We start from the raw sequence: 21,147 nt of genomic DNA on the forward strand, positions 1-21,147 counted from the left end.
CGAGAAATCAATTTTTTATGTAAGTCAATTTATTGATTCTCACAAAAGCTGTTATTTCAAGTGCAGGCAACTAACCTTGTTTTATTGCCCCAATAACAAGAGATTAAAACATCAGAGTCAATAGCTTTTAGGTAGAAAGACTCAAACTCTTGTCTCAGTTATTGTGTTGAAATTTTCTCAACACCAAGATCAACTGCATATGAATATGAGAAGAAATTTTACATGTAAGACATAGTACAGTAGAAAAAAATGTTGCTTATGAGCTTCTTGTAGAAACTTTTTTAAGTGTTGAGAAGATGTACAGATTCTGGAGTTTAAAGAAGATCTAAGAGACTGTTAAAATCAGTACCGTTGCAAGTGCTGCACTCGTAACATCAAAAGCTGATCTTCTGATATGATTAAGCCAATGCCAAAACATTTGTAAACAGGATTCAATCAATACAAATTTCTGCTGACATGAACTTGGTTTTAAAAATGAAACTGCTTTATACTAAGCAAAATACACTTCTAATAAACTGAAATATTAATTCTCAATGGGAATTCAGCAATTCTTCTAACATTTCTAAATGAATACAAAGGATCAAACTCTGCCCTCAGTTTCATTCCTGAATTCTCACTGAATTGTGCTGGTAATAACAGCAGAATTTGTCCAGTGTTGCCCATTCATTACTTCCCTGTTGGAGTACCATTTTTCTAGTAAAGGTGAAAAGTGAAATAGTGAAGGAGAACTGGGAAATGCCTATTCTAGCCATTTGTAACCCTGCTTTTTTCAGACTTTGACATATCCCTCATAAATGTTGCTGTGAACATGTTTGTGGCAACATCTCCAGAAGAACACCCTCTGCTACCTACTGATGAGTTAGAGGAATACAGAGAATCCAGGAGCTTCATTTGCAGGAGGCTTTACGCACCACCTTTGACCACCCAGTCTCCTGTATGTACAATACTGAATAGTGACCCTGATGGTGAATATTACGTAGCAGATCTTTACTTACATAGTCTGCATATGGGTTCAACCTAGATGGTACTTGTGTTATGCTGTTTAGGAAGCATGATGAAATGGTAAAGTTTATATGATGAAGGACAGGGGAAGACGATTTAGAAGTTTCTGTCTGCCAGTCATTCCTTGCTCGGATCATATGTGCGAGCTGATGTGTCTCCCCAGAAAGTAACAGAGCTAAACAGACTCCACTTAGAGTCTCTAACTACACAGAGTCACAATAAACAAACACTTAGGTGACTTAACCTGGATTTTTCAGTAGTGGGGAAGACAAATGACACATGTGAGTTATCCACAAAGACCCCCTCCATATGCAACGAAATCCCTAATAGGTGAAACCATTAATATGCAGACTAAGATGTCAAAAATAAAAAACCAGGCAGAGCATCAAAACTAAAAATCCATCATCTTGGGAGGTAACAGTCAGAGCAGCAGAAGAAAGGCACTTCCCCCTCCGCAATACTAAAGCTGCTATACTAAATACAAAGCAACATGATACCAGCAGCACTCTACAGCTGGATGGGTGAAGTAACAGCAGCAGTGAAAGAAGAAAAGATCAATGGGCAACAGCAGGACATGGCAAAGACCGCAAATGCTGAAATGACAGCAAGGTATCTTTTCTTCTTCACACACAGAAGCTAAGTATGCCCGATTGTATCCCCAGAATATTAATTAAATCTTGGATAACAAACTATGAACAAGAGAGGGAAGGAAAAATCTGGTATGTTAAAGGGGAACTTACTCTTTGGATGTTCGCACTTGAGGTGGGATATCTGAGGAAGATCACTACTAGAGATGCTGTAGGAGCAGGCATTCTACCTCCTGTTCATGTACTGTTGACCCACTGTTATTTTTGCTTTCCTGAACTACTGGTTCATTCTTCTGCCTTTACTACATTTCCTTTGAAATCAATTTTAAATATTGAAACTGAGCCCATTTTTCTTCCAAGACCACATGGCAGAGAAGTGACACTATCACAAACACTGAGGCTTTTGTGGTCAAGAATCACGTATATCTCACATTTCCTTATTAAGGTTAGTATTTGCATACTGTATTTTTTCTGCTTCCAAAATCAGATTCAGTTTTACCACTCAGAATTTCAAGCTGAGAAACACAGATCTGGATCCAGAGGAAAAGCAGTAGACAGCAAAAACTAACTACACTTTGGGATGCAGGGATCTTCTCACTCAGGTTCAGCAGAGTGAGACTTGAGACTTCACTTGAACGAGGCTCTCACTATCCTGCCCTTCACAGGCTGAGGTGGGCGCCAGTTATCAACCAGTGGGGTCACAGGTTCGTTCTCACCATTTTTGGAAAGGCTACGCAGCTTCGCCATCTGCAAGGAAGAAAAATTAAAGTGTCCATGCGAATTCACCTGGAAGCAGCGTGGACCTTGATGCCTAGAACAAACTCTGAGACAGAAAAGGAATTTTCTTATATAATGACAAGCATACTGGTAGAGGTCGTTGGTACAGATCACTGCAGCCCAACAGCTAGCGCTGTTTCTATGGATCTTTACACTCTCCATCCACAAAACAGCGCACCATCTGACCCTTGCCTGGGCTTCTTTTGGATTTTTCCCTGACTCACACTCACAATGTGGAAAAAGAGTGATCCTGTGACCCTGCTGGAGATGGACTGCAGTCAAATCACTTGTGAAAATATGGCTATAAGTGAAGGAGGATGCACATCTAAGTCTATGCAAGGTAGTCTGATGGAAAAAGCTGGTCTGCAGAAGTTCATATTTTGTTCTGTAAGGCAGAGAAATGTATGCCAACTGGATTATTAAGTTCAATCATGAATTCAGCACTTAGCTGTTGTTCTCCAAATTAATTTAAATTCAGTGTTGCTTTGTTAATTGTTACCCTTTCATCAGAATGCAAAATAAATCTGTTCTGAAAACAGCCAAATCAGTAAAAAGGCTATACCCTGACTTGTACTGCTGAAGCAGAAAACAGTATAAATAACCAAAAGTTTTAATGCAAGAACTAAAAAAGAAGGTCACCTTATCCAGACTGGCGCTCTATTCTTTTTCCTGTGTAAATGCGCATTTGAGCTATATGTACAATTAGTACATTAATTTGTATTAACATTCAGGTTTGCAGGTTCTAGCTAGTTTGATCCTCCTCACTGACAGCTTTTAGGAAGCTGAGATCTGGACCAGCAATTTCTTAAACTGGGAAATCAGCTAAATGTTAGTCTCACTTGCCACTTAATGCTGAAGCACAGAGAATGAACTGAGGCTGCTGTGATGGCTGAATTTTGTGGCTTGAGGGCACTTCTGCCTCCTCAGGTTTTCAGGATCCCAAGAACACTCCTGCTAAAGCTATTCCAGGAGGTGTCTAGGAAGGGAGCCTGATTCTCAAGTTTCTCAGTTTTACAGTCCATTTCAACCGTCCATTCTGCAGGCAATTTCTCACAGTCCTCAGCTAAAGCTTTCCTTATCAAAAAAGGCAAGGTAACACAGAGCTTGCAAATCGTCACACTGACATACTGAGACACTGTTGAGAGCTGGTAAAGGAGTAGCAAACTAGCTGGAGTTTACCTGATCTGAGCTGACTTCAATCGGCTCCCTCAAGAGAATCCAAGTGATGCACTCCTCACAGGGGGGTGTAGTGAACGAACCATGGTAGGTCCAGTAGTCCCGAGATTTGGGGAAAAGGATTGAAGGATCAAAGTGCTGAAAAGGAGCCTCTTTCCCCTTAGAGAAACAAAAAATAATTCCCTGCAGTAACTCTAGGGATATGCATTTTAAAAGACATCAGTATATATGTTATTATAAAGGAAGTAATTAAATACAAAGATTCATGCAAGAGATTAATCTCCTTTTCTTCCTGTCAAGCATGTGCCCTGCAATTAATAATAACTGACAATTTGATTCCATTAATAAATTAAAATAAATTACAAACTGGATTGTGCGGGACCAAAGCAAATTCATTGTTACATTTTTCTATTCTGGAATTATCAAAATTTTGTTTTATTTTGGGTCACTTGGGATAAAAGTTAAAGGCTGTGGCACTGCAGGTACTGATACCCTTTTTATCCAATAGAACAGTGGCCAGGCATTTATCCCAGATTCATTACAGTCTTCTCCTCTATCTGAAGGAATTTGAATCTGCATGTCTCTCTCCTCCCAAAATTGTGCTCTAATTACATTGTCATGGTGACACCCTCAATCTTTTTGTTGGCACTACTGCACTTAATGTAAAAAATTAAAATATTTCCTGGAAGAGTACTGGATCCTGAATGTCTTACAATTAAAGCTGATTATAGAATCATAGAATCATAGAATCATTAAGGTTGGAAGAGACCTCTAAGATCATCGAGTCCAACTGTCAACCCCACACCACCATGCCCACTAAACCACGTCCCTAAGCGCCACATCTACACGCCTTTTAAATACTTCCAGGGATGGTGACTCAACTCCAATGTTCCAATGTTTAACCACTCTTTCAGTGAAGAAATTTTTCCTAATGTCCAATCTAAACCTCCCTTGGCGCAACTTGAGGCCACTTCCTCTTGTCCAGACAGACACCACACAAGATTTCCTAAAAAGTTTTTCTTTTCCACCGAATGGGATACTCAAGAGAATATCTCCACGGGAGTGTGATGAGATTTCCTTGTCCCCTCAGGGCGACAAGAACTAAACAAGAAAGTTCAGTTCTCTACTGGTATTTAGGATGCAGTTCTGGAAAGCAAAATCTATTATTCCTAATTCCTTCTCCTATCATGGAGAATCTTCTCTAGATAAGAACAGAGTATTACCCTACAAAGTGCAATGGGAGGAGCTGAAATCTTTTCCACACATCCTTGCATAAAATATGGGTGGAAAGAATAACATCAAGACTCCCAATGTATCTTCCTGACAAAATTATTCGGTAAATGCAGTATGAGTTTCCAAATAACTTCACAAACAAAATTGTGCTTTTTCAGTAAATACAGAAAAGGCCTTGACTCTCTGTAAGCACTGCTCAGCAATAACGAAAACATCCCTGAGTTATCAACACTGTTTTCAGCACAAATCCTAGTGCTGAATATAGCCCCATACTAGTTACTATAAAGAAAATTAACTCTATCCCAGCCAAAACCAGCACAACAGCAGTGTCCAAGAAACTCCTCTGCTTGTAATGTATCATAGCCATTGAAACTGTATGTGCGATAAATACACCAGTGATATGATCCATTAATATTTCCTGAAACATAAGTAATCTTGGTAAAATGTATGTGATGACAGGGGAAAAAAAAAGTATAAAAGATAAAATACAAGATGTGGTTGTTTGCATATGCACCTATCTTTCTCTGCTTTTCTTCAACTATTGCTTTTTCCAGAACCACTACAGAGAATATCTGTATGTAGGAAATCAGACTTCTATTTTTTTGCTGTTAGAAGTCATAAAATCTCCAGTTAGGCAGTCTCAGATAGATTGTAATGGAGTGGATATCACTGCCATCTTGTCATCATTATATGACAGAGTGTTTCAAAGGGTGATCGATTAACTTTTTATTAACTGTGGCAAAGCTCTTCTGCATGTTAAACGGCCAAAAAATGATATAGGGATTATGAGAGAAAGCTGAATCTGTATCAAGACAGAGATCATTGACACAGCAGGGGGAGCAACTGGTAGGGGGAAAAAAAATGACCTTCGGTTCCCTTAGCAGAAAGAACTGAATTGTATCTGAAGACTAAGAAAAGGTTGAAAAAATAAAATTAATATGACTCTGAGTGAGAAGAGAACAGATTTCAGGCTCAGACCCACACATCAATGGCAGTACATACATACATAAATTAAATGCAAGAAATTCTGCTAAATTTGGAAGAAAGTACTTACAAAATCTGTAAAATTCAGTCCTGGTGATCTGGTAGTATGTTCAATGTCGAATAAAAAAGGGACTTTTCTCTTAGCATCATTAGAATCATAAAGCTTATCATGAAGTAGAATTGCTAAAGTGTACCTAGAGGTTAGGTTTATGTTAAATGATGTTAAATAACAATAGATGCAGTATCACAATTCTCTGCAAAGAACTCCCTTCTGCAGTTGTATCTGTGCAATAGGTATGGACTTTCATCCTTAGGTCATTAATTAAACTGAAAAACAGTTTAGAAGAGGTTTGCAATGCTATTTGTGCTAGTATCATAGGAAGGCAGAACCTAGGACTGGTGCAGAAACTGTACCGTGTAATCCCTTTTATAAATGAATTCAGATGCATCTTAAAACTAATAAAGTTTTTAATCTCTCTTATACTGACTGGGAGCTTGCTCCATCATTCCTACTAGTTTCTTCTCATTTCAGGCTAACTAAATTTCTGACTCAATTATATGCATTTGTTTTAGCCGCTGCTGTCCTCAAATTCAAAAAGCTTTTAATTTCTTCTTGATATTTGCACACTAGCATATTTTTACAGAGCAGTATCAATAAGACTATCAATTGTGCATGCAAGGATTGACACAAAATCCTCTACAACAAGAATACTTACAGAAGTGAGGCGTTACTGTTTACTTAAGTAAAAGAAAGTGTCCTGCTCCACTGTCCAATGTAGCACCTCTGTTGCTACTGTTAGGTATCAGAATGATGCCAAAAAGAGTGAATCTGAACTTCTGATTTCTGCTTCTGTTGCTTTTCAACTACATTATGTCACAGAAATTGTTTTCATACCTTGGTCTTAATGTTATCAATTTCTTCAAGAATTCTCTTAATCTCCGGTTTGGGAGTGTTTCCAATCTGTAAGGCAAAGCACAAGTACTGTATTTTTTCATCATGTTCAACAGTATTTGAAAGAAATTCAGTACATCCCATCTGTCAAGTTAGGCAGCAGTACTCTCAGAGCATCCAGTACAGACTGACACAAAATTATGAGTGTTAAAAGAACATCCGGAATAGCAGACTCAAGTAACTGGCTTTGGAATTAAAAAATGTGTTGAAAGACTCTACAAGGTATCTCCCACTGTCTGAGGAACAAACTGCTTACTCAGACAGTGTCATCTACTAGCCTAGCCCTTGGCTCCTGATTTGAAAGCAACCCACAACCACTGTGAGACGTATGAGCACTCAGCAAAGTGTTGAGAGTCTGAACAGCTGGAGGTCCTGCAGACACTTCAAACATTCTGCAGCACATATACAGTCAGATCAGACTTGATGTAAGACATATGACAAGATTCATGACATGACCTCCTCAAGCTATGGGGTCACTTTATTGCTTGTGTTCATGACGTTCAGCACCTCCAAAAGCTTTGACATAGCTCTGCATCCCAGAAGAGTGAAGATAGTATGCATAAAACATGCTGTTATTGCCACGTCTTATTCCAAAATAGATTAAATTCAATTCTTCAGGAGATAATTCAATCTCTGTTTTAGCAGTACCCAAAAACCCAGTCATGGAATATGACAAAACCAGAGCAAAACAACAGCTCCCACACTGATAAGCAAGAAGGAAACAGGGGAAAAGGCCAGAGAAGATACAGTGATACTACTTACTTTTCTAGACCTTTTAGCTGACCTTAGCATGGTTAATAGGAACATAATGTTATACTATATAGGTTGTGTTTTACAAGATAAAGCTTTAGCCTAAAATAGACCAAAAGAAATGACAAAGGAAGAATAATTGAAGGACATAGTCATAGGGGAGAATCTGGACAGGTGCTGACGTGTCACTTTCAGTTTAAACTAACCACAAGAAAAAAGGTCAGGCTGGCTCACAGTATAACAGAATTAAAATGACATTGGATCTATTTATCACTATTAGATTTTCATTTATCACTATTAGATTGTCTGCCTGTTAGCGTTTCTAGCTTTCTAGCACACATGCAGATTTGATAGTAGGATTGCTTTCTTTCTGTTAAGTTTATAAAAAATCAATTGGAAAATATCAGTACAGTATTATTTTATTAGGAAGCTGCTGTATTTCAACGTTAAAATGTTCAGTGAGCTTCTTTTACCATCAGTTCTTTCAAGTACTTGGTCTTTTTGGAGCAGGTTCATTGATCTCCTTTTGATTCCCAGCTCATGTGGGGATTAGCAAGAGACCAAGGATGGGAATCAGTCAACATAACCTTGCTGACAGGCAGATACAATACCTGCTAGCAGACAAAGGGCAGGAGGAAACGCTCTTCCTATGTCAACTGTCCTCCTCACTCAGTACACAGCACAGCACAGAGCTGGTCAGCTGTCAGGGACAAAGTTAGCAAGTGTGTCTCTTGTTCAATACCACCCGTGATATGTGTCACTGGTGTCACGAATGGTGTCAGAAGTCGGCTCTGAACGGGTTAGTGCATGGAATCTGGAGGGCCCAAGGACATATGTGACTTCAGTCTGTGCATTGCTTTGAATGTTTTCCTGTAAAATGATACAGTGCAGGGAAAAACGATGGGAACTTTTCCCCTGGCACTAGAGAAAGATGAAGAATACAGAAAATTATAAAGACTGAATATTTGTCACTTACTTTCAGAAAAATGCCCACAACAGCCACACCATCAGGTTGTTTCAAAGCTCCAGCAAAATTACCATGTTTTGGATTCCAGTGTACCATATGTAACTAAAAATCAATGAAACCTCAGTTACAAATGCAAGAAATTGCCACAAGTGCAATCTTACAACCTTTTACATTAAATTAAGAAAAGTTTCCAGTACACAGTAAGCAGAGGAGTGGACATGAAGAAAACTATACCTAAGTATTTCCTATTCCTCTTCCCATGCGTCCATGCACTCACACTTTCTATAAGCATCACTTTACATTTAATTGAAGCATAAAAGAAGGAAAATGGAGTTTACCACACAATACCTTTAAAAATTAATCAGGCAATTCAACTATAAACAGTTTAACCCAAACACGTGACATGCACACATGCAGTGCATAAAACACCTACTGACATGCACTTCATCTCAAGTAGAGTTTTAGATCTTCATGTTATGCAGATAACAGCTCAAGGATTTACACTGGGTTGTATGCAGTACGTATGTTATTGTTTTATATCTCTTACTACTCTCGGCACATTGTACTGGAAAGGAGTGGAGATAGTAACCTGACGTTTCTTTCTCACTTCTACTTTCAACAATGCTGTATTCTCAGGATATATTTCAAGTTTTTACATCTCCTTCCAGAAAATCTCTGGCTCCTGCACATAGCTACAAATGCTGCAACCAGCAGTGTGGAATCTCAAAATAAGTAGTGTCTGGAACATAGCGCCATACAAAAAAAAATAGGAGTCTGGTGCATATTTTGAGTGCTGATTTTTGACTTTTTTTTTTAAACACAGTAACAATTATTTAAAATAACAACAAAATAATTTGCCCTGAATATAAATTAATGTATTGCTCTCTGTTTCTTTTCTCTTGAGGATAAGGATATCATTGCTAAGGATGAGCAAGGTGGAGCAGCCATGTATCTTTGGTTGCATTCTAGCAAAATTTCATACATTCCAGGCTTTCTTCTCCTGTCAATAAATATTTGAGTACTGCAAACAAATGCAAAGTAAAAAGTCAGTGCTTGAGCTAACCAAGAAATAGCTTGAGGAAGCAGAATTTTTCTGTTTAGTTGGCCACAGAAAGTAGAACACTAACACAGTTTGGCTGTAGCTAAGGAATGGGAAAAAAAACCCCAAACCATCACCCACAATCATCTCTGCAATATCTGTACACACTGACCCTGCAAAATATCTGCCCGAATTTTCTCCTCTGGTAGGTGGGCAAAGCTCCTGTAAGCTCTGCACCTTGAGGGTATAGGTGGAAGGCAGGAAAACACTACTGCAGACTTTTTGTGGGCATAGGCATATATTTTGAGCCTATTTTCAAATAAGATGGAGGAAGGAGATAACATTTCCTGGCAATTCACTAGCATCAACAGTGAATTCACTTGTATTTATTACCTGAAGCAGCCATTAATTTTAGCAAATTTGGACAACAATAGCGCAGTAGGTTACATTAAAAAAAAAAACCCCAAACATATGTTTTCCACAGTTCCCAAAAATAAGTACAGACGTTCAGAAACTAGAAGATACTCTTTACCTCTCTGAATCAGTTTTAAGGTGGATCTAAGTTTGAATGTCAGTTTATCAAATGTGCTTTTAGCAAGTTTTTCTATTAATTAGTAATGCTTTCTGAAACTAACTTAGTAATTCAAGATATACCAGAAATGGCTAAAAGCCAAAAAACATGAGCAGAAAACAGATCTTCCTATTTGGAAATAACAGATCGCTTTGTCTCAAACATTTTCAAAACATTCTAAAATACCAGCAAAATCTCTTGCTTGAAGAAGCAAATTCCATGTTAGTATATACTTGCAAAGATACATTTGTTGGCAGATGCAACTTATCCCACTGCACGCTGATGAATATTCACAAGTTTCACAGACAGATGTTAGAGAAAAATCCATAGCTAAATACTTGAAAAAGGGAAAACGGTTAGTCTGTTCAGATGCACAATGAGTCAAATTCCAGTTAGTACTGAATACTACTATTAAAAATAAGTCCTACCTCTGCTGCGTATTTCACCCCATCTATAACATGCTCAGAGCCATGGTCATCAGAGGAACCCCAATGCAAGTGAAGCTGACGCAGCCTGTAGGCTCCCGTGAGCGGCCCACCTCTCAGCACTGCAAGTGAAAACCTACATCAACACTAGCCTTCAAAACGCTGACGTACACGTTTACTGAACGGGGAGCCATACTTTTAAAGTGTGGAGCACCTCTTGTAAATCCAGCTGATTGCTGTGGGGGTCACAACACTCACCAGTTTACAAGCTTGGGGCTGAATTCTGTATCACTCAGGAAGAGTCCTGTTTGATATGAAAACTGCAGAAGCTGCTGTGAGTCAAGCACAGAATCAAACCCCAGAAGCCCAACAAGCCCCTTTTCCCTTGGCAAGTGGACACATTATAGTTCCTGATGCAGAGAGAGAAGGAAGGTATTCACAGCTGATTTTTGTGAAGGGCTGTTGTGAAATGGTTGGGGATAGGACTGTGAAATTAACCCAAAGGTGCCTTGAAGTGTACCTCTAGTCCATGACTGGCAAACCTTTTACAGTTCAGACAACTAAACAACGGTTAAAGCATAATTTGCTGCTTCTAAAAAAAAAAAAAAAAAGAATCTATTTCTTGAAAGTTAGGGAAGAGAAGAAAGTTTAGGTCAAATGAGTTGGAAAAGTGTTCTTGAGCAAGGAAAAGCTATAGTCAACATTTAACATTGCCACCAATGAAACAAATTAAGAAGCTATTATTTCTGCTGTTTTTAGCCAAATAATGCTGACCACGCATCAGTCTGACACTTTACATCACCTCTGACTTTCGAGACATCACACCTGCTCTTTCAGTTTGGTGATTCTTTTCAGCAGGGATTGCTTAGAGGATAAGCTCTCAAATATTTTTTTCATTCATTACCTAAGGCAGGAATGAGACGTGTTTCCTTACACAGAAAGCTGAAACGCAGTTCACACTGCAGCGCCAGAAGACCTTGTTTAAATAGCATTCAAGTTTGAACTTCTACCAATAGCTTTGAAGTTCAAAGTTAACATTGAAATAATATTTAAATCCTCTTGTGCCCAATGGTCTCAAATTAATTCTTGATATCATATGTGTTGGAATACCTAACCAGAGCAAGAGGTTTAACTTTGCAGTTTCTCTTTTTAGTTGGTAGGTGTCTCAGCCATTGGGGGGCAGAAACAAAAAACTGTGTTGAGTTTTAGGCATGCAGTTCCTCTTATTTTTTGAGTTTGTTCATACATAAATAAATTATCATAACTAACTCACTGCAGTATTGAGTAAACCCTCTGTAGAAGCCTTTAATGGAAAATATGGCACATAATAATAATGGTAGTAGTAATAATAATAATAATTATCATTAATATTGTTTCACTTTTGAATGTAGGAAAAATAAGGCATAGACTCTAAGGCCCAAATCCTCACAAGTATTTGCTTGCCATTTCACACTGGAATCAATGGGAGGCAGGAACTTTCAGGAGCTGAGTTTATGTGATCTACCGACATTTACAAGCTAAATCAGTATCAGAGTTGGAAACTCATTTAGCAGTCGTTTCTTACAAGTGGCCCTTTCCAGAGCTCAAATACTGTGAAGCACTTGGAAACAGCACTTCATAATGGTATGCAGATCTCTCTAGCATAAAAATAAACCTTTTTAACATTCTAAATTTTCCATGTGATTAGATCAAAAAAAGGCTATCTTCAGGCTAATTCCTTTTTCCAGTTAAAATCGGATCTGTGACTACTACTTATCCTCAGCAGCTGCCACCACAGAAGCCAACAAATGAAGGTAATGTTTATGAAATGCTTTCTCATGTGGTTTTTCAGAGCTGTCAAACATTGTATTTGATTCCAATCAGACACATCCCTATGAAAGGCTTGAGCTCTAAACTACTGTCCAGCAGCCTGCAGAAAGTTAGTAACAGGAGCAGGGAGTGAATGTACACCCTGGGTGTCCAGCGGAACAACAGAGATGATGGGGAGGGGAGAGGCGGGGAGGGAACGGAGGGAAGATGATTCAGAGGAAGGGCTGCACCAAGGGCTGCACTCTGCTTGGCCAAATCACGGTCTTTCTCCAATACAGTTCCGTGGGCAGACACGTTCTTGAGCAGCCTCTGTCTAAGCATTTCAGCCTTTAGGAAGCTGCAAAGACAGAGCAGAACCACCATGTGAAAAGGTTCATAATCAATTTACTTCCCATGCTTTGAGTCATGGCATTGATTTTATGCAGTGCTTGTGGAAGAGCATTCCATGTTATAACAAAACTGCAATTTATGGTTTGTCTGAGGCCACTGTGTAGAAACTGCAGTAATAAATACTAAAGCACCATACAAATACATAACAAAGAGACGGTCCCTGTCCTAAACAGCTTAGAATCCATCTGTGAGATGTGGAACAATAACAGGTAGCTGTAATGGTAAATAAAGCAGTCCAAGGAAACAATGAGCTCATCAAAATAAACAAGAGAGAGAGTGATTTTTCAATGTACTCCAGATACATTTCATTAATTAAATAGCTTACTAAGAGCAAAATCCCAATACAAATGCCATCAAAGCAGATGCAGAAAAATACAATGGAAAGTAACTCTCTTTTCCATTAATTAGATTGCTTTCCTTCTTGATAAAGGACTGATCAATATTGCATACTCTTGAGATGTCTTCGCATTATACGGTACTGTGAATTTATTATTCGACTGTTGTTGCCTGTCTGCATTCAGAGCTATGCACTGATACAGCTCTGGAACCAAGTTTTGAATTTAACTGAGAGATTAGAGACTGCTCTCTCTCAATTAAATAACACAGGCATTTCATAGCTTTTCAGAAGCTACAAAATGCTACTTTCAAAAACGCTATTTTCATAGCTTTTTTAGGCTGTGGCGGCTCTTAAGACTTTCCATACAAACAGAAGAAATCAAGATCACAGTCAGTGGAAACACACGAGTTTTGTGTTTGGGAAGTGCCTCAGAGCACGCACTAAAACCTCCCGGGGACACTCTCTCCCCTTACACAAAACCTGAGGATGGGGTGTCCACGTTGAAGGAGGTGACTTAGGGAAGAGAAGTCCACCTTCCAGCTGAGTCTGTATTTCAGGGGTGCCCCTGCAGCTACAGCCTCCCTGCCCCACCGATGGTGGACCTAAACATGGCTGGATCCACTAGAATAAACTCCAGGAGCACCTTTTTTACGTAGGCAAATGACATTTCTCTGCCAGCCTCCGTAGGCCAGGTACCACAGGATGATTCCCAGCGCTTTGCAAACCTCAATGCCTAACAAGCCCCAAAAGCTGAACCAAAAACCGACCTGATCGATCAAAACTGTCGTCGAAGACGACTCGGCAGGTGCGCCCGTTGTTCAGGATGGTTTTCGCTGCCCCGGGATCGTAACTGGTGTGCCAAGGGAGGAGAGAGGTGTCGTGCTGCACGTCTTTGCTGTTGATCTCAATGGGCGACTGCTTGTCTCCCTTGGCCATGGGGTAGTTTTCATGCCAGCGCTCGGGTCCTGGGGGGAAAGGCAAGGACATGTCGCTCCGGCTCATCCCCGGCCGCCCCGGTGGCCTTGCGCCCCCACTCACCGTTGTCGCTGTCGTAGCCCCACACGGACTGGGCCATGGTGCCGCTGCCCGCGCCCCCTCCCTCACGCTCCGCAGCGGCTCCGGCGGCGCGGTGGCCTCCTCCCTCCTTCCCTCCCGCCCCGGGGGCCTTTTTATAGACCGCCGCGGCTTCGCGTCCTCCTCTGAGGGGTGGGCAGGGGGAGGGCGGCGGCAGGAGGCTGCGAGGCGGGCAGGGGTGGGCGGCGGCCGCCGGGCGGCGGGGAGCCGCGGGGGCGGGAAGAGCCATTTTCTCCCCGCCGGACGAGGCAGAGGGGTGCGGGCGGGACCCCGCGGCTCCCTTCATCCCCTCAGCACGCCCTGTCCCGGGAGTGGGAAAGAGAGGGCTGCGCCGCCCCGAGGGCCCGACGAGAGCGGGCGGGCGGGCGGGTGCTGGTGCTGAACCTGCGGCAGAAATGGCGGGAGTGCCCCCCAGCCCCCACGGAGGGACATGGAGCCAGGCCCGGGTGGAGGAGCGGCTGCGTGGGGAGCTAGCCTGCTGCACAAACGCGGGGAGCCAGCCAGAAGGGAACGCGGTACCCCCGCCCGGCGCAGCCTGCGCGGTTTTCCCGTCTGCGGGCAGTGTCGCAGGCGCGAAGTCCGCCCGGGTGATTCTGGGCGAGCTCCCAGGGCGGGCAGGCTTCAGAGCTCCGGCTGCACTGCTCTCACAAATAATCCCGTTTAACAGCTCCAAAAGACACTGTGAGGATATCTCATAGCCTGCAAAACCATGCCGTTACGCAAAGCTAGCCTCTGCCAGCCCCAAATGAGGCCATTCCTGCCTATTCGGTCAAATTTGGGTTTGATGTTGTCCAGCTGATTCTCCTTCGTGCGGGGAGCTTTACACCAAATGTGTTTCTCATGTTAGGCAACTTAGCAGTCAATATTTCGGTCAGGAAAACAGCTGTTTTTCAGATGATGGAGAGTTAGTGCTTGGTATGGTTGTGTTAGTTGGCTTTGGCTTTACATCTATGTTGAATACTCAAAAGGTTTTCTTTCAGCTGCCAGCTTCGCTGCAGTCTCCCCTCGCTTTGTGAGTCTATGTTATCACTGCTGCAACTGTATCTTCCTTGAGCTAAATACTACCTCAAACTACATACCTCGAGCTAAATAATATCCCAAGCTAAATATTTGGGAGTCAGCCAAGAAGCATCGCGAACCATGGAGATTTCCAACATAGTTGCAGCGAACTTGCTCAAATGCTCCTTGTACCCACCAGCATCGGAAAGTAGCACGGAAATAAATCTGCAGCTTTGAGAGGCTGTAAACCCTTTGTGTTGGTGAGGTACAGAGAAAGGGTTAAGAAGCTGCAATATACAGAGCCTAAGATTAATTTGGTCGTATTTCATGTCCCAAAACCAGCTGGAAGATAAAGGTTCCCCTTCTAGCTTACCTATATAGCTAGGCTATAAATAAATTACTATAAATAAATAACTAAATATGGACTTTGTTTAGGGTAACTACAATGATTTCTTTAAACTTGTTTAGTCAATTCTTCTTGCTCTGAGGTTAATCATAAGTAGACATCCTCCCTTTGAGAGAAAGGTAGGACAAGATCTCTCACTTAGGAGTCTGCATCTGAGAAGATTTGTATAGAGATGTATGTAGTATCTTTACATAGAGAAGATATGTCAGATTGAAACTTGCTAAACCCTGGAAACTTACACGATATCATAAGAGGCCGTTCCTCTTACCATCTTTAAAGATACAAAGATGTGCTCATTATCAAAGTGTCCTTCAAAAAGTGTAGTTCCTCCTATCTTCCTGAGGCAGAATTCAATTAGGAAAATACTAGGAGGTGATTTAGGTGCAATGGTATTGAAAATTTCAACTCTGAAATGAAAGAAAATACAATCTTTTATTCTGTCATCAATTAAATGGATACTGTCACGATTGTTGCAAGGACAGGCATGTAAAATTGACACCTGTTGCAATTTTAATTCAGAAAGCTTAGACATTAATCCTTTTGAAATGGTTTATACCTCATCTTCCTTGAGAGAAACATTTGTGAGCTCATGAAATTCTAATTGGAGCAGTTCCTTTGCTGTCTGTATAAACAGACAGCATTAGTGGGCTTGTTTATTGAAGGCTCAGAGTGACTTTCAATCAACTTCATATATACAAGGAATGCTTATTGGAGCCATTTATGGAGGTAAGGGACATGATTTGTATTACACAGAAAAAGTGCAAGTCGGTTCTTTCAATTCATTGCTCTACGTGAGAATTTACACAATCTTCTCTGTTAAGGAGCCCCATGCCTACAGCAAAAGTCTTCGTATTTTAGCTTTCCAGTGAGCTGGTCCTGTTGCAGCTCTTTGTCAGCTTCTGCACATTGCAGCTTCTAGGCACTGACTTACTCATAAGCGACAAATGCTAGGATCAACAGTGTAGGTACTTGGAGTCAGCCCCAGGCACTGAGTCATATCACAGTGTCTCACTGACTTTGTGGTGGTGGTATTCTTTTCCTGTTGCTTTCATTATCAAAGGTAGAGCAAAAAGAAAATGTAGTAGCTTTATCTGCATTAATCGATAATCACAATAAAATTATTTTTGCATCCCTTAGGACCTACCTTCACATTTATCCTTTTCTTCTGGTATTGGCTCAGAAATTCATTATCATCTAACTTGCGTAACATCACCTTTCTTTAGGAAGTAAATAATTCTGTCATGGAAAAGCCATTATAACTAAGAAAAGGCCACAGTTTTAAACCTTTAAGAAAAGCAGCATTACGTAGTACATTCACAGCTGCATTGCAGTGATTTGTTTCTATTTTCTAAACCTCTGGCATGTTTAGAAAACCAACAGCCATCTGAAATAGCAAAGGCAAGAGCATAACAAGATCAACTTATACCATTCATGAAAAGCTTCGGGATTTCTGCAAACCCAGCTGCAGTACCTTCACGCACAGTACCACAGTATGCCACTAATGAAAGCATCTTCTCAATATCTTCTGAAAAGAAATTATATTATACCCACTGTTCAGGTGGAGAACTGAGGTACAACATTTTTGAGGATGGCTTTCATAAAAGTTATGCTACATCTCTTATACACTTTAAAAAATTCTGGCTGAAATTGTTTACCTCTGAGTAGGCAAGAAGACTGCAAAACAGCAGGGAATCCAATACAGCCCTCCTTACTCTATGCTTTAATCAGGTCACACTCACTCAGGAACATATCTGCCTGCAGTAATACTCGGTAGCACTGTAAGACATAGCAAGCTGACATCTGTTTCAGCAGAAAGATAAGGTTTGAGAAATCAGGGAAGGAAAGGTCAGAGGAAAACTGGGGAATTGAAACAAACTGACAAAAGGAAATAACAGATTTCAGCATTGTCATTAATGACTGGGGCTAAAAAGTATTAGTAAAGTCATTATCTGTGATTTTAGTTGCAGAAGGAAAGCTGTGCATCTGTTCATAGTGTTCTGATTTTGTCCTTAAAGGTAGGAGTGATCTGAGCATCAACTGGAGATTGCTAGGTGAAGTGCAGGCTGAATAAATACTAAATCTGGCTTCTCTCAGACTGTCCTTTTAGAATGATCCAACAATACAGCACATATAATGTAAGGACTCAAGTAAAAAGCAAGTGATGTAGCGTGGAAAGTGATGTCATTAGCTTTGATGTTTCAGCTTTGAAAGAAGCCTTCCAGACAGCTTCTTATCACTGCCGTATCTGAAAAATATAATATCAAAAAGTAGTATAATCCAATCCCAGTAGATATAAACCAGCAATCTTCATGCTAAACTGCTTCTCTGTTATGGTAATAAAACAACCCATGTAAAGTAGACAACTGCATGCATCACACGTGCCTGTAACTGAAGAGAAATGAAGTGGGATGAAATGAGACCGAAAGTGAGAGGTTTTAGCCTACACAGTAATTGCAGACACACTCTTGTCTGAAACTGGTACCCAATCACAGCTGGGCACCTGGTGACAACAGTTTACCTCAAAAGCTTTTCAGAATAAAGAAAACGTAGTGGTCCTGTTGGATACCTAACCAATAAGGTACTCTTGATCCAAAAGACGGTTTTGTACATTTGTCACCTAAATGAAAGATCAAAACAGAGGGACCAGTACTAATTAACATGCTATAGCTATGGGACACTGTCTGTTGAACTTGCAGTTCAGATGCAGTATTTGCTTCTGCTAAACAAACAAAAGGCATAATCATGCTCATCTTGCTTACGAAAATACCTTACCTGAAATCATAGACACTTTCTTTGAGAATGGAAAGCAGGAATAAGCGGAGTCTGGAAAATGGCTCAGAGCCACGACTTTACTCAGAGCACACAAAGCACTTACAGAAGAATGATGCATGGAAAAGTGACTTACAGCAGCTTTGGGCTCTGCCAGCCATGACTGGCTTGACCAGTACCTTGACATCACTAGAACAACCAAAGTGCTGCTCCACCTCAGCACGCCAATTTCCAGCAGTCTCCAGGACCAGCGTGATAGCTAGGAACGGCTGACTGTAAGGGGACACATAGAAGTAAATATGCCAGCAGGATGTAATTCAAGAATTCCCCTGCTCGAAGCTAAGTTTCCCAGGTTCCACCGTGCTGAGGGCTATTTCCCAAGGGTGATTTCATGCAATGGGCTTTACCGGAGCACAGAACGTGCCCACAATGAGCACATTGTTAAATGAGCAAAAGAATTTACTCAATGCCTGTGGCCAATCTAAATATAAAATATCTTCCACTATATTTAATAGCTTGTGGAAGAAAACAATACAACAGAAAGGAATCTGATAATACACAATATGGAAGGGGCAGCAATGTTTTTTAACATATTGCACATTGCATGCCAGGCAGTGCAAGAAAGGCATGTCACTCAGTGCTTTTGATTGAGGGATGCCACGGTGGCATGCCATAGCCAAAAAGCCAAATTGTCATATGCCTTCCACTTCACTGAGATGCCATGCTATGGAAAACATTGTAGGCATGAATGGAAACCCCCATTGACGGCCAGATCTATGTTGGAAGATCTGCCAAAGGAAAATGAGAAACATATTGGGTCAATTTTGTTGGTTTTATACACGATGAATTCTTTAGCTACATTTACTTTATTTGATGAAAAGCAGAATGTAGCACATCTAGACAAACATTAGGCAGACGTTTAATGCATCTTTACGTTTCAGGAGGCATATAATTCAGCAGTCTGCAGTTCGGACTCTAGGACCTTGCTTGCAAAATCCCATCATTCTCCTGTTGTGGCTCAGAACCTACATTACCATTTGCAGAACTTAATTTTTAGTCCATGAGATACAATAATCATGGAAACAATAAGCCAGACTTCAGATTTAACAAAAGGAACTAAGAGGTGAACAAGTTTTCCTTGTGGCAATCTATTAAAATAAGCATAGACTTAAAAGAGTATCAGTAGCAAAAAAAAAAAAAAAAAAAGTAAATTTATTAAATATCTCATACAAATCTAATACAACAAAAATATACTGCCTGTTTAAGACATGTCTTCCAGATTTGAAAAACTAAACTGGTAAACTCTGCAGGAAGATGACTCTTCTCTTTGTCCCATAGGCATTTGCTTGTATGGCACTCCCACTGAAATCCAAATCTGAGCTGGGCTGTCTACTTTTATACACACTGGCACAGTCTGACTTGAAATAATCCAAGTATGAAAATCTGACCTATACTCTTTGCTTTTATAAGGCCTGGACGTGTCTGTTTGGAAATTCCAGCAGATTGGCAACTCTTCTATATCAAGGCAGAGTTTTATGTATGACCTTCATCTTGCGGGATCCTCTGGCAGTAACATCTACCTGGGAACAGTCCTAACCAGACCACAGAAATGCTAAGATGAGGCTGGAGGAGTTCATAAGAGTTTTACAAAAGACATCTCAATGATATATGTCACATAGTTGACGACGCAGCAAATCAGAAATACTTCATACATATTTTCCAGTGAGACACATCCTCCTAAAAGAGAATTTTATAAGAAAATTATTGGATGTGTTTCCAGCCCTTGAAATATGCCCTCTGCAGGGGGCGGAGTTTTCAGCTCTTAATCATCTTCCAGAAATCCCTTGAGATGCCTGTATCCCGAAGCCCTGAAAAAGTCACTCCTTATGAATCCATATCATTTGTACACTTCGAAAGGTCAGAGCATAGCATCCCATTTCTATCAACACCTGTGCTTCTCTTCACTTTAATGGAGTCAAGAGATCACAAAACAACTTTGAAAGCATCATCTGTAGGTGCTAAAAAGATAACTTGATGTGTGGAAGTATAAACATTTATATGTGTATAGCAAGTGTAAGGAGTATATAATTAAAAAGGAGTCAGTATAAGAAACCCTGTGCTTGTCAAATACACAAATTTCAGCAACACATATTGAAAAGCAGGTATTAGCAGAAGGGAGGGAAAAAATACGTAATAAAAAGCCTTTAGAGAAACAATATTGGCTGGAAATGTTAATGTTCTTCTCAAAAAAACAGTTTAAGAAATTAGCAATATATCAAAAGCATTTTTTTAACAAACCCGACAGAAGCAGACTAAAAGAATGATATGCAGTGATCCTAAGATGTAATCTTTAAAAATCTGTCTGAGGATACAGTAATAGAGCACTACCTCATTTTGCAGTTGGTAGTACGTTACAGTCTTATAGACAAAATCCCCAGATTCCATCCTCTGCATTCTAAGTCTCTTTTCTATGAATTTATACTAATGCATCTCCACGGGCTCCTCTGCAATATTCAGCTTTCTCTAGTATGACCACTTACAAGCTTGGGCTATGGATTCTACAACACGTCTGCCCTTTAAAGTTTCCAGTACAACTAACTGAAATGCTGTTGGTCTGACAGTTCAGCATGACTCAGTACAGTGGTCTGTCCAGCACAAAAGATTTTGCTAGTTTCTCTCCCTGCATTCCTACCTTTCTGTGCCTTTCTGTTCCTCAGTCTTTTTCTTCAAATTTCTTTAACTTTCTCTGTGGTGTTACTCTACATTCTCTACAAATGTGTTGGTTGCCCAATGCATCTTTACATTACGTATTTTGAAAAAAAAAAACCCTCTTTTTTCTCCTGAATGGGTGCCAAGACTTCATGATTGGTTTCGATGATCGATGTTAGACGTATTTTATG

General features: G+C 40.4%; 1 protein-coding gene across 5 annotated transcripts in view; it reads right to left on the minus strand.

The window, feature by feature from the left end:
• LOC142078672 (carbonic anhydrase 3-like) overlaps positions 1–21,147 on the minus strand; it is a 32,970-nt gene continuing 11,823 nt past the window's right edge. For 3 of the 5 annotated variants that reach the window (XM_075141574.1, XM_075141572.1, XM_075141570.1), the window contains 6 exons: positions 13,767–13,964; positions 10,467–10,585; positions 8,438–8,530; positions 6,655–6,720; positions 3,546–3,701; positions 1–2,336 (listed from right to left, as the gene is read on the minus strand). In XM_075141574.1, the coding sequence (XP_074997675.1) occupies positions 2,217–2,336; positions 3,546–3,701; positions 6,655–6,720; positions 8,438–8,530; positions 10,467–10,585; positions 13,767–13,935 (723 nt within the window). In that variant the 5' untranslated portion in view covers positions 13,936–13,964 and the 3' untranslated portion in view covers positions 1–2,216. Of the gene's footprint in view, positions 2,337–3,545; positions 3,702–6,654; positions 6,721–8,437; positions 8,531–10,466; positions 10,586–13,766; positions 13,965–14,037; positions 14,375–17,133; positions 17,275–21,147 lie in introns of those variants that run through there. The other 2 variants (XM_075141573.1, XM_075141569.1) reach the window with 2 other exon arrangements.

The sequence above is a fragment of the Calonectris borealis genome, chromosome 2 (assembly GCF_964195595.1).
Source record: "Calonectris borealis chromosome 2, bCalBor7.hap1.2, whole genome shotgun sequence".
NCBI classification, from domain to species: domain Eukaryota; kingdom Metazoa; phylum Chordata; class Aves; order Procellariiformes; family Procellariidae; genus Calonectris; species Calonectris borealis.